Source organism: Coregonus lavaretus (genome assembly GCF_964263955.1).
Source record: "Coregonus lavaretus genome assembly, chromosome: 33".
NCBI classification, from domain to species: Eukaryota; Metazoa; Chordata; class Actinopteri; order Salmoniformes; family Salmonidae; genus Coregonus; species Coregonus lavaretus.
In genome coordinates, this window is record NC_140020.1 from 15,893,488 (window position 1) to 15,916,035 (window position 22,548).

Below are 22,548 nucleotides of genomic sequence, written 5' to 3' on the forward strand. Positions count from 1 at the left end.
CTGAGCAACTGGACATTTTTGTAATAAAGCTTTTGTAATAATGTATTTTTAATTTATTTTGAACATTAGTGTAAAAAAACTAAATTATATACAATATAAAAAAATCACATGATATGGAAAAGCAACCTTGTCATTTGTCCACAATTTCCAAATAACCTCTTTTGTATCTACAGTATATCTAATAGAACATACATAAATACAAATTGCAGTGGTTACATGTTAAACTACAGTCCCATTCTTCATTAGATAATTGCTTGTGAAACAGTATAACTGTTTCTAAATGGACTACAAGTAACTCATTAAGTCCCTGATTTCTTCTTCAGCTGGGCCATGTTAAACCACAGGAGCTAAAGTCATACTAGTTGTTATCAGGTCAGGTCAGTAGGTTATTAGCCCTACCCTACAGTATATGTGGGGACCTCATGAATAATCTGCCATTCTGTGCAACCTAAGAATCCTGCTGACACAAACGAAGAGGTCAAGAAGGTTATATAATTGCCATGTTGCAAAATAAGAAATCCATTCTTTAAAGAGAGAAGTACGGACATTCATAGATCTCTACAAAATAGTTTGACTGCAAATGTAATGTATTGACTAGTGTTACATATTTCCTGTACAATAATGATTTATAGATAATAAACATACAGAACTTAAACATATTGGTTTACACAAATGCACTTAGAAAAACATCAAATATTCCACAGGGAAATAGCTATAGTTAAACATTATGTAGCACTGATCATTTGGTATAAAGGTTTGAAAAAGAAATATAAACAGCTGATCCTCATTTCTTGTCTATTATGATAAGGCCATCCTTGTCCTTAATGCGAACTCTGCCTGAAGGGAACATTGTCTCTTGCCTTTCATTGGAATACACTGTCTTCACTGTTCCATCAGGGTATTCCTTCTGCTTTTAGCGGGACGTATGGATCTCTTTTTGGCCATTGTTGAACTCCACTGTTTTCTCCCCACACACACACACACACAAAATATACTGAACAAAAATTGAAACACAACATGCAACAATTTCAACAATTTCAAAGAGTTACAGTTCATATAAGAAAATCAGTCAATATTGTCGGGAACTGGAACACGCTGTCGTGCACGTCAATCCAGAGCATCCCAAACATGCTCAATGAGTGACATGTCTGGCCATGGAAGAACTGGGACATTTTCAGCTTCCAAGAATTGTGTACAGATCCTTGCGACATGGCCGTGCATTATCATGCTGAAACATGAGGTGATGGCAGTGGATGAATGGCATGACAATGGGCCTCAGGATCTCATCACGGTATCTCTGTGCATTCAAATTGCCATCGGTAAAATGCAATTGTGTTCATTGTCCGTAGCTTATGCCTGCCGGTACCATAACCCTACTGCCACAATGGGGCACTCTATTCACAACGTTGACATCAGCAAACCGCTCGCCCACATGACGCCATACATGTGGTCTGCGGTTGTGAGGCCGGTTGGACGTACTGCCAAATTCTCTAAAATTATGTTGGAGGCGGCTTATGGTAGAGAAATTAACATTCAATTCTCTGGCAACAGCTCTGGTGGACATTCCTGCAGTCAGCATGCCAATTGCACGCTCCCGCAAAACTTGAGACATCTGTTGCATTGGGTAGTGTAATAAAACTTCACATTTTAGAGTGGCCTTTTATTGTCCCCAGCACAAGGTGTACCTGTGTAATGTTCATGCTGTTTAATCAGCTTCTTGATAGATGATCTTGGCAAAGTAGAAATGCTCACTAACAGGGATGTAAAGAAATGTGTGCACAAAATTTGAGAGAAATAAGCTTTTTGTGCAAATGGAAATTTTCAGGGATATTTTATTTCAGCTAACAAAACATGGGACCAACACTTGAGTTTAGATTTTGGTTCAGTGTACAAAAATGCAGCAGCTGTTAAGACTTTTACCCTACATAAAATAGAGCTAAGTATGTGTGTCTTACTCTGAGAACTTGACTGACTTCGGCCGAGCCTGCCTCCCCTCCTTGTTCGTGCCGGCTTCGGCGTTCGTCGTCACCGGAGTACTAACCACTGCCGCCCCAATCATCATCACAATTGTCTTGTCTCGTTATCACACACACCTGGTTCTAATCCCCTAATTAGTCAGTGTATAAGTGTTCCCTCTGCCCCCTTGTCCTTGTGGGTGATTGTTTATTGTGAAGGTTAGTGAAGCTCGGTGGAGCTCGTGTATTTTGTTCGACGGGAGTATTTTCTCGTGTGCCTTGTATTTTCCAGTGCACCTGTTTTGTGCCCTGGAGTGTGTTTGACGCAGTTCTGCGTAAACCTGTATTTTGCGGATTAAAGCTTGTTTTTCTGTGATTTACCCTCCTGCACCTGACTCCTTCAACACCACCACATCACATTGACCACTGTTCCATCTGGGAAGATGCTCTCCTCTCTGCCATCAGGATAGAGGTACTCCCCCTCTTTCCATCAGGGTGGTGTTTCTCAACAGAAAACAAATTAATACATTTTGTGGTATTTGTGTCTATACCTGGTCACTCTGAAAATGTCTATCAGATTAGAGCTTTCTTAAAAAATATCATCCATCTGGTTGTTTGGAAATTACAGGACCTCCAAACCAGTTGGGTATGTGGTATGGGTACAAGTTATGAAAATGCACATCTCTTTAAAGATCTAATCCGCATTTGGGGAAACAGCGCCACTGTATACCCCCAGCTCCTTTGTTATTGTTTTAGTTTTGTTGATGAAACGGAGAAGAGAAGTGTCTGGCTGCGTGGTAAAAAAATTGCAATACATATTCTGCTGTTCTATCGCGTGTGAAATGATGTCAGAGGGAAAAAAAAGTGTTTGTTGTTTGCAGTAACTTCTTTGTTGTTGTAATATCCCAAACGGACATGGCTGTTTCACCATTAAGGATTCCAGCTTTAAGGCATTCCTTACAGTTTAAATACTGGCATAGTCCTCAAGACGACATAGGACTCACAACTTTCCCATCCGCCAGTATGTGTTTGACATCTCCATTGAAGAATGTGACTGTTACTGAGTTCTGGTCAGCATTGATCTCTTTTCTAGTTCCATTGCGGAATGTGATAACACGCCAGCCATTGGAGAGAAGTTGTTCTATCTATGTTTCAGAGCAATATCATGGCATGTCGGTGCATTATTATGTTGTTGCACTGTGAGTAGTAACACTGTGGCATACTCGGAATTGCTTAAAAGTAACTTCAATGAGAGGGCAGAAAATTATATACTTCATACAAGTACTCAAAGAAATAATAACATAGGGGAACGTTCCTACCTTACCAACTGGATAGTGTATTTCTTTACACACGTCATTGTTTATGCCCTTGCTTGTTGTGTGGATGGAGTTACCCCTCATTCCTCCTGGATTCTGACGTGGTTCCTGCAATAACAAATTAAAGGGATAGGAAAAGTTTAAGAATGGTCCAATACCTTGCTCAAGGAACTAGCTCATAAACATGAGTATACACAACAGTTCCTCTTCTAGGCTAAGAGTCCAGGTAAACTAAGGTTTCACTTAATTACTCTGTGTTCTCTTCTCTGAGGAGCAGTATTTGCTGACAGATGGTGTCTGTCGCCGTCGGGTGTGGCGCTCCTGCTGTGTCGACCTCTCACCTCCGTCTGGGGCAGCGGGTAGCTTAGTGGTTAAGAGCGTTGTGCCAGTAACCGAAAGGTCGCTGGTTCTAATACCCGAGCCGACTAGGTGAAAATTCTGTCGATGTGCCCTTGAGCAAGGCACTTAACCCTAATTGCTCCTGTAAGTCGCTCTGGATAAGAGCGTCTGCTAAATGACTAAAAATGTAAATGTAAAATGTCTCCTTTTCCACTGACGACCCAAACCCTGAAGACAGCAATAATTAGAAGGCTATTTCACAGTGGTTGTTTGTTACATGTAGTATTGTGTTACAATACATCTGATGCTATCTGATTACCATGTTACAGACATAAATACTGTAAGTACCTGATCCCTATTGCTCCCACCCTATTTTAAGAGGCGGTCATCTGTCTGACAGGTGTCCTCAGAACTGCCTGAATGTGATGAGAGGCCCTCTGTTGTGAATGAAATTCATAAATTATGTATGTATGTATAGTAAGCACAGAACAGAGAACTTACTTATGGAGGCAGGTCCACAATCCCTTGTGCTTTGAGCATTGGTGTGATAGCTGTAATAAGGCTAAAGAAAGAATCAAGTCACAGAATTTGTGGGAAATAATTTTCTTATAACTAGATGTGATGCCTAGCTTAGAAAGAATGCATTAATGATTAAACATAAAAGGTTTGTACTGTACTGATATAAATTGTTTAACCTAACAAGCTGTGATTAATGTGAGGAGCTGTTAGGGAGTAGGGGGAGATAAGAACGTGTGTCTCACATACACGAACACTGCCTCTTTGTGAACCGTCCAAGGACGTAGGTACAAAGAGTACAGGGGAACTGTGTCTATGGGGGCTGACTCTCTGGACGAGTGCAGAACAACCAACACCTGGCAACAGTGAAGCGCCAAGGGACTGGGACCAGCCTGTGCGCCAACGATAGACTGAGTAAGTCTAAACCACGCTCAGTCTCTACTCTGATAGGCCAGCAGGGAGCGTGAACTATCTCTGTCAGAGTATTTAGGGAAGAACTTAGAACAATGGACCAGTTCTCTGTCTGCCCTGTGTGGTATTTCAGTGAGCCCGTATACGAACTCTCATACTTACCATTTAAGCATTTGCATTAATAAATACTAGACTAACTTGGAGACTGTGTAATGACCTCTTTTGTTCACAAATACCAGATTTGAATTGACGCAACTTATCAAATTACAAACAGTAGCCCTCTTATTCTATGCTTCTAATGAGGAATAGATACAAAGAACATCCGTTAGTCTAAATTGTTAATAATGGACATTAGGCTACTGTACATTTCTGTTTGCAATATTCAATATGTTTAGCCTTGATGACATGTGAAAGCGCCACATGCAGTTTTAAATACATTTTGTCCAGTTTGGATTTTAACTGTGCTTGTTTCATCTATTTATTTTATTATATATTTTTGTCATTATATTTTTGTAAATATATTTGTTCACACCAGATACAAATGTATAGGAACAACAACCTAGATGCACACAAACAACTGACTACATCTCGTCTGCCCAGGCCCGCATGCTCACACCCCCATCCCAAGTGCCTGCATTATTGTTTGCCACTTGGCCTTCAATTGTACCAATTAGTTTCTCGTTCGCCCATGCTATTGCAATATTTCAATAATAAATCATTACATTTTTCCATTGTGTTTATGATGGCAGATTGATTCATTTCCAAGTTTTTTGTGTAAATTTTTTCAAGATGAGTGATGAGAAGAGAATCGTCCAGCCCATTGGGTTTCTCACTACACCCCCATATGCCATGTCTTGAAATATGCAGATAGAGAGATTAAAAGTAAGTTTACATTGTAATACTTCTGACAGCCAACTTTCTGAATCCATCAATAACTTTTGGACTTTGTACAATTCCCAGAAATCATGGATTATTGAGTCATTATTAGTTTTTGCCGTTGTGCTGTAGAATTTGTGAATTTTGTCTCTTGTATAATACATTTATACATTAGTTTATACTGCATTAAGCGTACATTTTTGTTAACTGTATTTTCGCTTCAACTTTCCCTCCATCTTGTGCCAACATCAGTTATTTTTAAATCTTGGTTCCAATAGTTCCTTTTTTTCTAAGAGATTTTCAGTTGGATATGCTCTCTGCAAGGTTTTGTATGTCTTCTCTATCATATGAACATCCTTTTCTGATTCAAATAAGATTCCCTCAAGTTTGCTCTGATGTCCAAAAGACTTCAAATCGAAATTCCATGATATGTAATTTTTTATGTATTTGAAACTATCTACATTGGTCAGTCCAAAATTACTTTTTAATTCTGTCATGAAAATAAATGTACAGTGCCTTGCAAAAGTATTCATCCCCTTGGCGTTTTTCCTACTTTGTTGCATTACAACCTGTAATTTAAATGGATTTTTATTTGGATTTCATGTAATGGACATACACAAAATAGTCCAAATTGGTGAAGTGAAAAAAATTACTTGTTTCAAAAAATACCAAAAAATAAATAATGGAAAAGTGGTGCGTGCATATGTATTCACCCCCTTTGCTATGAAGCCCCTAAATAAGATCTGGTGCAACCAATTACCTTCAGAAGTCACAGAATTAGTTAAATAAAGTCCACCTGTGTGCAATCTAAGTGTCACATGATCTGTCACATGATCTCAGTATATATATATATATACACCTGTTCTGAAAGGCCCCAGAGTCTGCAACACCACTAAGCAAGGGGCACCACCAAGCAAGCTAAGGATAAAACTACGAACATTAACAACTTCATAGTTAAGAACACTATAACAATATGTAAGAAAATTAAACATATTCTACAAGAACCAATATCACTCCCTAAAAACACAACCTTACGGAACAATCCTTGGATAGCCTTTCAGAATTCACCGATAAATTGGTCCACATGGAAAACTAAAGGCATAGAAACCGTAAATGACTTGGTAACAGGAAATACAGTGGCTTGCGAAAGTATTCACTCCCCTTGGCATTTTTCCTATTTTGTTGCCTTACAACCTGGAATTAAAATTGATTTTTTTGGGGTTTGTATCATTTGCTTTACACAACATGCAAAATATTTTTTTTGTGTGAAACAAACAAGAAATAAGACAAAAAAAAAACAGAACTTGAGCGTGCATAACTATTCACCTCTTGCAGCAATTACAGCTGCATGTCTCTTGGGGTATGTCTCTATAAGCTTGGCACATCTAGCCACTGGGATTTTGCCCATTCTTCAAGGCAAAACTGCTCCAGCTCCTTCAAGTTGGATGGGTTCTGCTGGTGTACAGCAATCTTTAAGTCATACCACAGATTCTCAATTGGATTGAGATCTGGGCTTTGACTAGGCCATTCCAAGACATTTAAATGTTTCCCCTTAAACCACTCGAGTGTTGCTTTAGCAGTATGCTTAGGGCCATTGTCCTGCTAGAAGGTGAACCGCCGTCCCAGTCTCAAATCTCTGGAAGACTGAAACAGGTTTCCCTCAAGAATTTCCCTGTATTTAGCGTCATCCATCATTCCTTCAATTCTGACCAGTTTCCCAGTCCCCGCCTATGAAAAACATCCCCACAGCATGATGCTGCGACCACCATTCTTCACTGTGGGGATGTTGTTCTCGGGGTGATGAGAGGTGTTGGGTTTGCGCCAGACATTTTCCTTGATGGCCAAAAAGCTCAATTTTAGTCTCATCTGACTAGAGTACCTTCTTCCATATGTTTGGGGAGTCTCCCACATGCCTGTTGGCGAACACCAAACGTGTTTGCTTATTTTTTTCTTTAAGCAATGGCTTTTTCTGGCCACTCTTCCGTAAAGCCCAGCTCTGTGGAGTGTATGGCTTAAAGTGGTCCTATGGACAGATACTCCAATCTCCGCTGTGGAGCTTTGCAGCTCCTTCGGGGTTATCTTTGGTCAATTTGTTGCCTCTCTGATTAATGCCCTCCTTGCCTGCTCTGTGAGTTTTGGTGGGCAGCCCTCTCTTGGCAGGTTTGTTGTGGTGCCATATTCTTTCAATTTTTTTATAATGGATTTAATGGTGCTCCAAGGGATGTTCAAAGTTTCTGATCTTTTTTTTATAACCCAACCCTGATCTGTAGTTCTCCACAACTTTGTCCCTGACCTGTTTGGAGAGCTCCTTGGTCTTCATGGTGCCGCTTGCTTGGTGGTGCCCCTTGCTTAGTGGTGTTGCAGACTCTGGGGCCTTTCAGAACAGGTGTGTATATATACTGAGATCATATGACAGATCATGTGACACTTAGATTGCACACAGGTGGACTTTATTTAACTAATTCTGTGACTTCTGAAGGTAATTGGTTGCACCAGATCTTATTTAGGGGCTTCATAGCAAAGGGGGTGAATACATATGCATGTACCACTTTTCCGTTATTTATTTTGTAGCATTTTTTGAAACAAGTTATTTTTTTCATTTCACTTCACCAATTTGGACTATTTTGTGTATGTCCATTACATGAAATCCAAATAAAAATCAATTTAAATTACAGGTTGTAATGCAACAAAATAGGAAAAACGCCAAGGGGGATGAATACTTTTGCAAGGCACTGTATATGCTGATAAAGAGCGCTACTGACACCTTGATACAACTGATGATTGACACAATCATTGAAAATAATACTTCCAAGTTTCAAGTTTTAATATCACATGCACAATACAGTGAAATGCCTTTCTTGCAATCTCAAAACCCAACAATGCAATAATCAATAACGATGTAATACTAGAAATAAAAACAATAAATAATAAATATGAAGAACACAATAAGTAAGTAAGCATACTGTATACAGGGTCAGTTCCAATACCATATTTACAATGTGCTGGGATACTGGAGTGATGGAGGTAGATACTGTATGTATAGAGGTAAGGTGACTAGGCAACAGGATATAAGACAAGATGCTGCTACTCTGTTTATATGTGAGTGGGTGTGCGTGTGTGTAGAGTCAGTATAAATGTATGTGCATATTATGTGTGAGCAGTGGCGATTTTAGCTTGTAAATCTTGGTGGGGCAAACTCAACCAATTATTTTTAGATGCATGCCAGCAAAGCCACTGCATATACATTTTTTTATTAGGCCCATGTGGTCTAAAAAGGAAGGAAAATACAATCACACGAGGATCAACTTTCATAGACAACATACCGACGCACAGACAGCGCATTGCGCAAACAAAACAACCCTGGCAATATCAACTCATATTACATGGGTCTATTTCTGAACTTTTTTGGGGGGGGGGAAATGTTGAATTGTGTGAGAGTGTGATTTGAAGGAGTCAGGCGCAGGAGGGTAAATCACAGAATACAGAGTTTATTCAGTAGTACACAGTTGTGTAATGCTGGATAGCGTCAACAGCACAGGGCGTAATACAGGCGCACTGGAACACAATACAGGCACACGGGGAGAAATAACCCCGGCAATACAAAGTACGGGTAGATCAACCGCGCTACACTCATCTTCACATAAAACAATCACCCACAAGGACAAGGGGGCAGAGGGAACACTTATACACAGGCTAATGAGGGGATATGAACCAGGTGTGTGTAATTGACAAGACAAGACAAATGGAATGATGATATATGGAGCGGCAGTGGCTAGTAAGCGGGTGACGACGAACGCCGAAGCCTGCCCGAACAAGGAGGGGAGGCAGCCTCGGCGGAAGTAGTGACAAATTGGAAGAGATTGTCACTGGCAAACATGGTTAGAGACCCAACAACATTATATAGAATCTCCTCCTCGTCAAGAAAAGCACATGAGCTAATTATAATACACAAAGTAAGCAAAACAATTAAATCATTCCAACATTATGAGCGAGTAGTCGATATAATTTGTTCAGCACTTTTGAAATGTACAGCGACAGAATTCAGAACATGGGCCAATCTTACAGTATTCTCCCTGTACACCAAGTCAGAACCTTAGGATAAATAACGTGGGCATATAAGAAGACAATGAAAGCTCTTATAATATTCGATGATGACATTTCTCTAAAACAGGCTATAGACTACATGTACACCACCAAGTCAGAACAATAGGCTAAGTTCTGAGGGGGAGACAGACCAAATTCTTTAACGTGGTGTAGCGGTCCTTCTTGTGGGCAAACTTTGTCATCAAACTTTGTCATCAAAGTCTGGCATTCTCTGGATTTATGGTGCTTTCAAGACAACTGGGAACTCGGAAAAAAACAAGATCGAATCATGACGTCAGTGATCTTCAGGTCGGCGCTCTAGAAGGGTTCCATACTTGGAATTCCGAGTTGGATGACCGTTCAAAACGTATTTTCCCAGTCCAAGCTCGTTTTTTTTTTCTGAGTTATCAGTAGTCTTGTCCACACTGAAGTCTGAGATTTCCCAGTTCTGAGTTTCCAGTTGTTTTGAAGGCGGCAGAAGTCATGCTGGATCACACTCAATTCGTGCAAATACACTACAGGTCAAAAGTTTTAGAACACCTACTCATTCAAGGGGTTTTCTTTCTTTTTTACTATTTTCTACATTGTACAATAATAGTGAAGACATCAAAACTATGAAATAACACACATGGTGGCGAAAACAATTTGAGGGAACATTGCTCTGAACACTGCCGGAACCGGAATGAGCCTCACTCGGCTGGGATGACACCACTATCAACTCCCCACAAAGTCAGCCCGACTTCCAATGGACTTTGAACCCAGCAGGAGACAATGGTCACACGAACTGGTCCGAGCCAAGGCCTCCTGAACGTGTTTCCACCCTAGGCATTGTGAAACCACATGCTCTAGGGGACAGTCAGAGGTTCAAAGTTGCCTTCTTTAAACTTTCTCTTACCACTGGCCATCTTACTCAAGCAAGGAAGCACTGGCTACACAAGCAGAGCAGAACGTAGTGGGTTTTTAGCAAACATAAATCCTACCAAAGCAAGGAAACATTAGAAGAAGAAAACAATCCAAAACCCCACCTCAAACCTGTCTCAAAAAGACAGTTTAAAAATTGCTTGCCATTTCCTCAATGAACATGATGTCATGTTGGCTCATTGGCTGAGCTGGCCAATCAGTGGTCTACTCGTGTTAATATTTTTAATGACTGGTGTACGTCCACACCATTCTGTTGTTGGGGTATGCCCACAACATTCAAAACACAGAAAAGCTGCTTTTTAACATACTTAATTATCATTTTTTGGAAGGAAAACTATTTCATTCATATAGTACTTAATTATAGCACATATTTCATAGACATCTGGCAACACTGGATAGTTACTTTAAAGTGTTTGTTGGTCAGAGGAAGAGAGGTAACTAGGACTAGTTTGCACATTTGTTTGCTCCTGGTTTTAAACTTTATCCTCTTTTACTCCGTTTATTATCTGCCTGTTTAACTTGCTCTATTTATTATAATAAAAACCAACGTTTTCATGAAGAAATCTCCTGCCTTTTCAAGAAGAAGATTTAATGTGAGAGGCCCTAATGTCCTCAATCTCTTGTGGGATTTAGCTGCTTATTTATTTGTCCTGTGGTGACTCGCCTACTCAGGCATGGGAGGTGCTTAACCAACAATTCTGAATAAGTGCTATGCTGCCTGCCGGGGGGAATTACTTCCACACTTAAGTGCAGTCCTTCAGTTTCACCAAGTCTGCATACGTGCTAGGACCATGTTTGGCTACCATCAAACAGACCTGCGTTTCATGTAAAGTAAGGAAATCTTAGGAGTTGAGTACTTTGGAGGACTGTTTTGCCTTCTCATTAAGAATACGGACAGAGTCTGACTGTACAGAGGACAGCTTTCGACAATGCAAATTATGGAGAACGACCATTGGAGTGATAACTGCACAGCAGAGAATCTGCCACTGTACACATTTTACGCCTATGTGATGATCGTGGAATTCATCCTGGCTCTGCCGCTCAACCTCTCAGTGCTTTATCTATTCATCTTCAAGCTGAAATTCTGGAAATCTAAAAGCAACAACATTTTCCTGTTCAATCTCGTCTTGGCTGACCTTCTTCTGCTATTCTGTTTGCCAGTGAAGGCGTATAATTTCCTTAACGGGAATAGGCGGAGTACAGAGGGAGGGACCTGCAAAGCCATGCTCTTCATGCTGTTTCTGAACCGAGGTGCCAGTATTGCCTTCCTGACTGTGATTTCAGTTGATCGCTACTTCAGTGTGGTTCATCCTGGGAAAAATAACTTTACCAAGGCTTTAAAAAGGTCTCCTCATATCTCTTTGATCATCTGGCTACTGCTGCTCCCACTGACTATCCCCACCATGCTGAAGTCCTTTGAGTGCTGTAATAGTTATGGGCGGGTAGAAGACACTCTAGTCAAGGACGTCACTGACGCTCTGAGAGAGGTTGTGTTTTTCACCCAGATTCTCATCCCTTTCTTTGTGTTGGTCTACTGCACGGTCCGCATTGTTGACAGACTCAAAAAGAAGACAGTAGGGGATAGTACCAAGCTGCGCCGAGCAGCATTTCTGGTCACCTCAGTTATGCTGGTCTTCTCTTTCTGTTTCCTGCCTTGTACCATAGCTAGAATTATTCTGTTGATTGTGAGAGTTGAGAATTTACCCAGCGCAGAAGATATAGTTGTTCAAGTCTTTGACGGTCTCATGGTTTTATCCTACATGGATTGTGTAGTGGACCCAATTCTGTACTGCTTAAGCAGCACTAAGTTCAAAAGTCTCTACCTGACAACTTATTGCCGCTGTCTACTGAGCGAAGATGCACAAATAGCTGAGAGCATAATCTCGACAGGAAACAACTCAAACCCAAAACGCAACAACGATGTACTGTTGCATAGTAGGTAAAAAGAGGATATGAAAATGTCTGTTTTATTACTGCATTACGACTGTTCTCATGATAAGACATTCATGTTACTTTGCCAAACCATTACGTGTTTCTGTTACCATTAGTCATCTGGTTTCTTTCACCAGTGATGTCATCATGTTAAACAGCTCATAATGACTCTGTTGTTACTAATTGTCTGGGTCAAATAAATAATCTTCTCAAGTTATGCTCCCAAACATGTGTTGTTGTTATTGTTGTTGTTGTTGTTTTTATTGTTGTTATTAATACTATTATTAGTTTTGATTAGGCCAATAATTATACAGTGTTTCTTTGTATTCCATTCCAATTTTACATACCTCTCCTCTATGATATTATCATTGGAAGGTGATCCAAAAATGTCTCAGCGTTTCTGTTATCATACCATATACTGCAGTAGTTATAACAAAAACAGGTCAACCAGAGCATACGTCAGGCCCAGCCACTGGCCAGAGAGAGAGGGGGATAACAGTAGTCCTGCTGAGGACAAACAGAGGGACTTCAGAGGGGTATACTACAATTGAAGCTAGATCTACTCAGGGTTTTCTCAAGCTAGCCAGCTTCAGTTAGCTTCACATTCCAGCTCAGGCTTCATCCGGACTACGACGGTGGATATTGCTCGTCCGCCTGCCACTAACTCTAGCAGGCTTGTAACTGCGCATGCATGTCGCACATGACTAGTCGACTGCCAAACTCTTCATTGAGACAATGCTGAAACATCAATCCATGGGCTAGTCAGTGCCACATTTTCATTTGCACTGAAATCAAAATGAAAGAAAAGTTATCTTGCAAATTCAGCAGGCTATGGTGTGAAATAGGCTTTCAGAAGTGCCGTCTTTGTTGGATTACTTATCGTTAATGCTGTCTTTGGTGTGCTTATTAATGCATGATAACCTTTTATCCCCCTCTCATCGATAAGTCACACAAAAGTTTTACTGTGCGTGAAGTTTCAAATGCATTCTGTCATTACTAAATGTGTAATGTGATAGGTATTTTAACATGACTCTTTTTTTACACACAAAAACACATTTGATTAATAAAATATTGAATCTGTTGTCTTCCTCAAATGAAGTTGTGAGAGGGAGGGAGAGAGAATCTGATTTAATTGGTCCTCACCTCGCGGCTCAGACACTTCATTCAGGATATATGTAGTGAGCCCTGAGTTAGCCTGCCCCGGAGCAGGTTAATTCTCAAGGATTCGTTGCCATAGAAACATACCTGGCTAAAAGGTGAGCCACTTTCGTGGTACTGGTTATCCCAAGTTGAACTCAGAGTTGACCAAAATTTCCTCGCTAACTCCTCAAACTACATTTGTAGTATAGGGCTCAGGTGGAGGATTTATTAAAAGGTTAAATTCCTAAGGGACCGAGGATAATAATAGGTATTCTTGTTAAAAGGAAGCATCCACCAAGAGCTCCTCCTTGAGTTAACATAGCACTTAGAATAGAAATCAACTAAAAACTATCAACCAGTGGGTGAAAATGGTCCAGAATCTGAGTAGACAGGCTACACATAATGGGTCGTATGTAGTAGTGCTAAAGAACCCTCTGAGCCAGAATGAACTGTTTGGGTCAATCGTTGTACCTCTATCAGTGGAACTAACCTTTGCAGTGTCCTCTCATACATTCACCAGCGAGTTAGGACATCTGCCAACCAACCCAGATGTATACAACTGTATGTCTCTCAAGAGTATTCCATGACAACCAACTGCACTACTGGCCCTCAGAGAATTACAGGCCAGCTTACCAGACCATGTGCCCAGATGAAAAACATACGCCCCAGTAATGACTCTATTACAAGTCTTAGACTAGGTGCTGAAATTGTGCTCAGTAGGGCTAGATATGCCTCTAAATCATATAATGTCTCATCTGTCCTGTGCACCCCATTCATCTTCTGCCTCTGACTATTGGAAAAAACGAGATAGAGCCTGTACTGACTAATCTAAGACCCACCACTAAGCCCCAACTCTGCCTCTGTAGTGAAGGAAACGTAACCATAGGTTTTTCTGATAATTGTAGGAAATATGCAGGTATGCCACCCACCGGAAAACCCTCAATTGACGTGAACCGTGCATTGACCTACTCAGAAGCAATCACTAAAATACCCATATCCATCATAGAATCAGGATTGGGAGCACCTAATGGATTCATGTGGATTTGTGGTGACAAAGGGTATCTGCAGTTACCAAGTGCATGGTATGGTTGCTGTTACTTAGGCCAGACTCAAATACAATTAGCACCATACCCCTGCAGACCATACTATAAGCCAAGCGAAATTCAACAGGGAACTATCCCAGTCGCGTTAAAAGGGCAATGGCTAATAATGGACTGGCTGATGGGTATTGCCTTAGTAAAGGAGAACTGTTTGGATTGGCCCTCTTCATAGGGGTAGGAATTAAAGTACTAGGAGATTGGAGTAATAACAATACCTACTCCATACAGGCACACATCAATCTGACCATTTCAGGACTTTCCCTTTTATCTGCTGATGTGCAGAATTTGAAAGCTGTTACAGCTAGACATAGTTTGGCATTAGACTACATCCTGGCAAAGGGGGGAGGATACTGCCAAGCATAAAATACTATTGCACCTACTGAATGTGTCATGCTACTCCCAGACTCCTCTGATAATATGACAGAGATTTTGAATGAATTGACTAAATTGGCAGACACCTACTGTCACGAGAATGTTGTTATCTCAATGGTTGAAGTCAACTACTTCTTAAATCTTTGAATAATTCCCAAAAGGTTGTAAATTTCTTAGTTTGAATAAATTAAACAAAGACCCAATCCTGCAATGGTCAGCCTTTATTCATTGAGAGCGCTCTGCAACAAAATGGTCGTACAATCATTTTATACGCACACGTCAGAGGAAAAATCCCAACCCGCTGTAGGCGAGCTGTATTTTTCCACTGTACGCATCTTGTAAGCTCACTCCTGGGTTTAGCTCATGTGATTTACCTCTGCTATCCTGATCATCAGGTCACACACACACACACACATACTCACACATTTCATTATCACCTACACCCCGTCCGGAGGTGACTCATGGTTTTCTCTCGACTGGTTGAAAAATACCTTAGGGGATATGGGATTCAGAGTATTCTCTATACTGTTCCCCTTATTGGCTCCCATTTGTGTTCTGTTGATTTGTAAATGCGCTTTCTGTGCAGCTGGAAGATGTATGATCCGTAAGACTATGCCTGGGATGCTGCTGCTTCATGTTCCTCATCCCCCAGACCCTTATTACTATCCTCAATCTGCTGAGAACTGCTTGCAGCCTAATGCACCTTCTGTTGATGATAATTACTATGCTTAAGGTCACATATTTTGTTGAGGCCTGGTGGCCTCAAAGGGGGGAATGAAGGGGTTAACTTGGAGTGTCAACCCCTCTAAAGGGTTAATGAAATGAGTTATGAAATATTTGATATAAAGGCCTCCTCTAAGGAGGCCTGTGTGTGTTAAAACATGTCTGAGTATGTTACCCTGCAGGCACTTTCAGACGAGGACGCCCACGCATCTGCACCTCTGAAAAGTGAAAAGAGAACGCTGCGCCTAACCACAAGAAATATCCCCTTACCTCTCCTTTATGTAAGAGAATATCAGAACTATGCAAAGAACCCTCTACACCACCCAAACTAGGCCTATCTGAAATATGAAAATCATCAATCAAATCGCCAGGTAGCCTATTGTTCTGGCAAAGATGAGTTAGTAGATTGCTAAATTGTATTTTATATGGATGATCAACTTTTTCCCAGGAAAAACTGCAGGAAATGAAACAAGTTCTTTCTAATCACTAATCTGGATACAGTGGGGTAAAAAAGTATTTAGTCAGCCACCAATTGTGCAAGTTCTCTGTAATTTTCATCATAGGTACACGTCAACTATGACAGACAAAATGAGGAAAAAAAATCCAGAAAATCACATTGTAGGATTTTAAATGAATTTATTTGCAAATTATGGTGGAAAATAAGTATTTGGTCAATAACAAAAGTTTCTCAATACTTTGTTATATACCCTTTGTTGGCAATGACACAGGTCAAACGTTTTCTGTAAGTCTTCACAAGGTTTTCACACACTGTTGCTGGTATTTTGGCCCATTCCTCCATGCAGATCTCCTCTAGAGCAGTGATGTTTTGGGGCTGTCGCTGGGCAACACAGACTTTCAACTCCCTCCAAAGATTTTCTATGGGGTTGAGATCTGGAGACTGGGTAGGCTACTCCAGGACCTTGAAATGCTTCTTACGAAGCCACTCCTTCGTTGCCCGGGCGGTGTGTTTGGGATCATTGTCATGCTGAAAGACCCAGCCACGTTTCATCTTCAATGCCCTTGCTGATGGAAGGAGGTTTTCACTCAAAATCTCACGATACATGGCCCCATTCATTCTTTCCTTTACTTTCTTTGTGTTACTGATGGTAGGCTTTGTTACTTTGGTCCCAGCTCTCTGCAGGTCATTCACTAGGTCCCCCCCGTGTGGTTCTGGGATTTTTGCTCACCGTTCTTGTGATCATTTTGACCCCACGGGGTGAGATCTTGCGTGGAGCCCCAGATCGAGGGAGATTATCAGTGGTCTTGTATGTCTTCCATTTCCTAATAATTGCTCCCACAGTTGATTTCTTCAAACCAAGCTGCTTACCTATTGCAGATTCAGTCTTCCCAGCCTGGTGCAGGTCTACAATTTTGTTTCTGGTGTCCTTTGACAGCTCTTTGGTCTTGGCCATAGTGGAGGTTGGAGTGTGACTGTTTGAGGTTGTGGACAGGTGTCTTTTATACTGATAACAAGTTCAAACAGGTGCCATTAATACAGGTAACGAGTGGAGGACAGAGGAGCCTCTTAAAGAAGAAGTTACAGGTCTGTGAGAGCCAGAAATCGAGCCAAATAAATGCATTAAAAATCCTACAATGTGATTTTCTGGATTTTTTTTTCTCTATTTGTCTGTCATAGTTGACGTGTACCTATGACGAAAATTACAGGCCTCTCTCATCTTTTTAAGTGGGAGAACTTGCACAATTGGTGGCTGACTAAATACTTTTTTCCCCCACTGTATGTGTGCCAGCCTTTGCGCACCAATGCTGATGACTGGTCATTGGTCAACAATCAAGACACACAACTTTTTGGTTCTGAAGCATAGATGAGAATTTAACTACGACTTGCGAATAGTGGGTTCAGAACAATTATACCCAGGGGCGCAACTTTGGTTGTAGAAGTGGGGGGATATAATAATAATTATTATAATTATAATTTTTTTATCCAGTCGCATAAACACTCCAAACAGCCTACCCGACCGCTCGGAGGTGTCCGCATGGTTCTAAAGCATACCGTTGCCTCGTTTTCTATCACATTCCAACAGTGGTGGGAAAAGTACGCAATTGTCATACTTGAGTAAAAGTAAACATACCTTAACAGAAAATGACTCAAGTAAAAGTGAAAGTTACCCAGTAAAATACTACTTGAGTAAAAGTCTAAAAGTATCTGGTTTTAAATGTACTTAAGTACAGTGGTAGAAAAGGTACTCAATTGTCATACTTGAGTAAAAGTACAAAGTGAAAGTAAATACCGCCGAGGATGCCTCTCCTCCTTGTTCGGGCAGGTTTCGGCGTTCGCGTCACTGGCTTACTAGCTACTGCCGATCCATTTATCATCACTCCATTTGTCTTGTCTTCAATCACACACACCTGGTCCTTATTCCCTCATTAGTCATTGTATAAGTGTTCCCTCTGCTTCCTTGTCTGTGTGGGTGATTGTTTATTGTGGAGGTTAGTGAAGCTCGGTGGAGCTCGTGTATTTTGTATCGACGGGAGTATTTTCCCATGTGCCTTGTATTTTCCAGTGCACCTGTTTTGTGCCCTGGAGTGTGTTTGACGGATTTCTGCGTAAACCTGTATTTTGTGTATTAAAGCCTGTTATTCTGTGATTTACCCTCCTGCGCCTGACTCCTTCAACACCACCTCATCATAATGCTATACATCAAATTCCTTATATTAAGCAAACCAGACGGCACGATTTTCTAACTATTTTTTATTACGGACAGACGGGCACACTCCAACACTCAGACATCATTTACAAACACAGTATTTGTGTTTCGTGAGTCCGTGTCACGGTTTCGGCCGAGGCGGCTCCTTCTCCTTGTTCGGGCAGGCTTCGGCGGTCGTCGTCTCCGGAGTACTAGCTGCCACCGTTCGATGTTTCATGTTTGATTGGTTTTGTCTGTTTGTTACACCTGTTTATTGTTAAGTGTTCATTAGGCACCCTATTTAGTTCTCTTGTGTTTGGTCAGGTGTTGTGTGTAATTGTTCTATTGTCACGTGTTGTTGTTTGGTCCTCTGTTTTGTGCTCTCTTTATTTCGTGTTGTTTAAGAGAGTCCCGCACGTTGTGCGTTCTTACTTTGGACAGTCTAGTGTGCGTCTTGTTTCGCCTGTGGCCTGTTGCCGTGTTTGGCGTGTACTACGGACTTCACTAAAGACATCTGGTTTTTGAATCTCTGTGTCCTGCGTGTGATTCCACGTTCCCACTACACTCAACCCTGACAGAATTACACACCATCTTATGGAATCAGCAGGAGCACCCGCACCCACCGAGATCATGGAGGAGCGCCTTCGTGGTCAGGAGGATCGTATCAACCAAATAGGGCACGCCCTGGACCGAGTGATGAACAATCTCCATCGTTGGGAGACCAGCGGGGTACCCACACCCCCACCTACCGCACCATCACCATTGGTCAGCCCGCCCGTCCAACTACCGGAACCCAGTGGGATTCGGCTCTCGCTCCCGAGGGCGTACGACGACACCGCTGCCGGGTGTCAGGGGTTCCTGTTACAAGTTGAACTCTACCTTGCCACCGTACACCCGGCGCCCTCGGGACACGAGAGCGTTTCCGCCCTCATCTCCTGTCTCACCGGCAAGGCGTTGGAGTGGGCCAACGCCGAATGGAGGAGAATAGACGCCGCCACTATCACCTATGCGGAGTTCTCCCGCCGCTTCCGTGCAGTGTTCGACCATCCACCAGAGGGGAAGGCGGCGGGGGAGCGTCTATTCTACCTCCGGCAGGGGATGAGGAGCGCTCAGGAATTTGCACTGGAGTTCCGGACTCTAGCGGCAGATGCAGGGTGGAATGAGCGGGCCCTCATAGACCACTTCCGTTGCAGCCTCCGGGAGGACGTCCGCAGAGAGTTGGCGTGCAGGGATACTACACTCACATTTGACCAGTTGGTTGACATGGCCATTCGGCTGGACACCCTGCTCGCTACCCGCGGACGTCCCAGGTGGGGGTCGCCCATTCCACCCTCCAGCACCTCCGAGCCGAGCCCGATGGAGCTCGGAGGTGCTGGCGCTAGAGGAAGGAGAAGAAGGAGCCCGAGGGGGGCCGTCCCCTGCACCAACTGTGGCCGTGGAGGGCACACCGCGGCTAGGTGCTGGGGAGGGTCCCCTGGTGGAGGAGACGGCAGACCACACATTGGGGAGTCCTCCCAGGTGAGTAGGCGCCCCACTTACCCAGAGCTTTCTGTCGTACACATAACTATACCTGTTTGTTTTCCACAGGTTGCACCTCGTTCCCAGCATAAGGCGCTAGTAGATTCAGGCGCAGCTGGGAATTTTGTAGATTGCAAATTCTGTGTAGAGTTAGGGATTCCCCTCCTTCCGGTTGATAATCCTTTCCCTGTACATGCCCTAGATAGTCGTCCGTTAGGATCCGGGTTGATTAGGGAGGTCACAGCGCCACTTAGGATGGAGACGCAGGGGGGTCATGAGGAGACGATTCAGCTCTATCTGATCGACTCTCCTGCGTATCCGGTGGTACTGGGGCTTCCCTGGTTGATTACCCATGATCCTACTATTTCGTGGCGAGAGAAGGCTCTTAAAGGGTGGTCTGCTCAGTGTGAGGGGCTATGTCTGGGTGTTTCCGTAGGGGCGACCTCGGTGGAGAGTCCGAACCAGATGCCCGCACTGCACATTCCACCTGAGTATGAGGATTTGGCACTCGTGTTTAGCAAGACAAGAGCGGCACGGTTGCCGCCTCATAGACAGGGGGATTGTGCGATAGACCTCCAGGCAGGAGCTGCGCTCCCGCGGAGCCATGTGTATCCGTTGTCACAGGAGGAGAAGAGGGCAATGGAGACATACATTGCCGAGTCTCTGAGACAGGGATACATACGGCCCTCCACTTCACCCGCGTCCTCAAGCTTCTTTTTTGTGAAGAAAAAGGATGGAGGTTTGCGTCCGTGTATTGATTACCGCGGTCTCAATCAGGTGACTGTGAAATATAGTTATCCACTCCCGCTGATTGCGACTATGACGGAGTCATTACACGGGGCACGGTTCTTCACAAAATTGGACCTCAGGAGCGCATATAACTTGGTGCGCATTAGAGAGGGCGATGAATGGAAGACAGCATTTAGTACTACCTCCGGTCATTACGAGTATCTCGTCATGTCATACGGGTTAATGAATGCTCCATCAGTCTTCCAATCCTTTGTAGATGAGATTTTCCAGGACATGCAGGCGCAGGGAGTAGTGGTGTACATAGACGATATTCTGGTGTACAGTTCTACCCGGGCCGAGCATGTAGCCCTGGTGCGCAGAGTATTGAGGAGATTGTTGGAGAATGACCTGTATGTCAAAGCCGAGAAGTGTCTGTTCTTCCAGGAGTCGGTCTCCTTTTTGGGTTATCAGTTGTCTGCGTCAGGGGTGAGGATGGAGGTTGACCGTGTGTCAGCCGTGCGTAATTGGCAAACCACAACCACGGTTAAAGAGGTGCAGCAGTTCTTGGGTTTTGCGAATTACTACCGGAGGTTTATCCGGGGTTTTGGACAGGTGGCAGCTCCCATAACGTCCCTTCTGAAGGGGGATCCAGTGCGCTTGCGGTGGTCAGCTGAGGCGGACAGGGCTTTTGGGAGACTGAAGGACCTGTTTACCTCGGCTCCAGTGCTGGCGCACCCGGATCCCACTTTACCATTCCAAGTGGAGGTGGACGCGTCTGAAGCCGGTATCGGGGCTGTTCTTTCACAACGGTCCGGCACACCACCTAAACTCCGCCCCTGTGCTTTTTATTCGAAAAAGCTCAGTCCGGCGGAGCAGAATTATGACGTAGGGGACATGGAGCTGTTAGCCGTGGTACAGGCCCTAAAGGTGTGGAGGCATTGGCTTGAGGGGGCTCAACACCCTTTTCTCATTCTGACTGACCACCGTAACCTGGAATACATTCGGGCAGCTAGGAGACTGAATCCTCGCCAGGCTCGGTGGACTATGTTTCTCGCCCGGTTTGTGTTTAAGATCACTTACATCCCTGGGTCCCAGAACGGGAAGGCAGATGCCCTGTCTCGGCGGTATGACACAGAGGAGAGGTGCGTGGAGCCCACTCCCATACTACCTGAGTCTTGTCTGGTTGCACCGGTGGTATGGGAGGTCGATGCGGAGATCGAGCGGGCATTACGCACCGACCCTAGCCCTCCACAGTGTCCGGTGGGTCGGACGTACGTCCCGCTCGAGGTCCGTGATCGGCTGATTTATTGGGCTCACACGTCACCCTCCTCTGGACATCCAGGTATTGGCCGGACAGTGCACTGCCTTAGTACAAAGTACTGGTGGCCAACGTTAGCCAGGGATGTGAGGATTTATGTCTCCTCCTGCTCAGTGTGTGCCCAGTGTAAGGCGCCCAGACACTTGCCCAGGGGTAAGTTACAACCCCTGCCCGTTCCACAACGACCCTGGTCTCACCTCTCGGTGGATTTTGTTACCGACCTTCCCTCCTCACAGGGGAATACCACCATCCTGGTCGTTGTGGATCGGTTCTCGAAGGCCTGTCGTCTCCTTCCCATGCCGGGTCTTCCTACTGCCCTACAGACCACTGAGGCTTTATTTACTCACGTCTTCCGGCATTACGGGGTACCCGAGGATATAGTGTCTGATCGAGGCCCCCAGTTTACCTCCAGAGTCTGGAGAGCATTTATGGAACGGTTGGGGGTTTCGGTGAGCCTTACCTCGGGTTATCACCCGGAGAGTAATGGGCAGGTCGAACGTGTCAACCAGGATGTGGGTAGGTTTCTGAGGTCATATTGCCAGGGCCGGCCGGAGGAGTGGGCGAGATATGTGCCCTGGGCCGAGATGGCACAGAACTCTCTCCGCCACTCCTCCACTAAACTAACCCCTTTCCAGTGTGTGTTAGGGTACCAGC

The 22,548-nt window shown here is 43.5% G+C and overlaps 1 protein-coding gene across 1 annotated transcript; it reads left to right on the forward strand.

Annotated features, from left to right (window-relative positions):
* The first annotated feature begins 11,330 nt into the window (after positions 1–11,330).
* Positions 11,331–12,567, forward strand: LOC311108304 (12-(S)-hydroxy-5,8,10,14-eicosatetraenoic acid receptor-like). Its single transcript, XM_084150930.1, has one exon. The coding sequence runs from the start codon at positions 11,347–11,349 to the stop codon at positions 12,358–12,360; it is 1,014 nt and encodes a 337-aa protein (XP_084007056.1). The 5' UTR covers positions 11,331–11,346; the 3' UTR covers positions 12,361–12,567.
* Positions 12,568–22,548: the final 9,981 nt, after the last annotated feature.

What these genes read in the sequence shown, in the direction of transcription:
- LOC311108304 (XM_084150930.1), top strand. Translation starts at nt 11,347, where the DNA reads ATGCAAATTATGGAGAACGACCATTGGAGTGATAACTGCACAGCAGAG.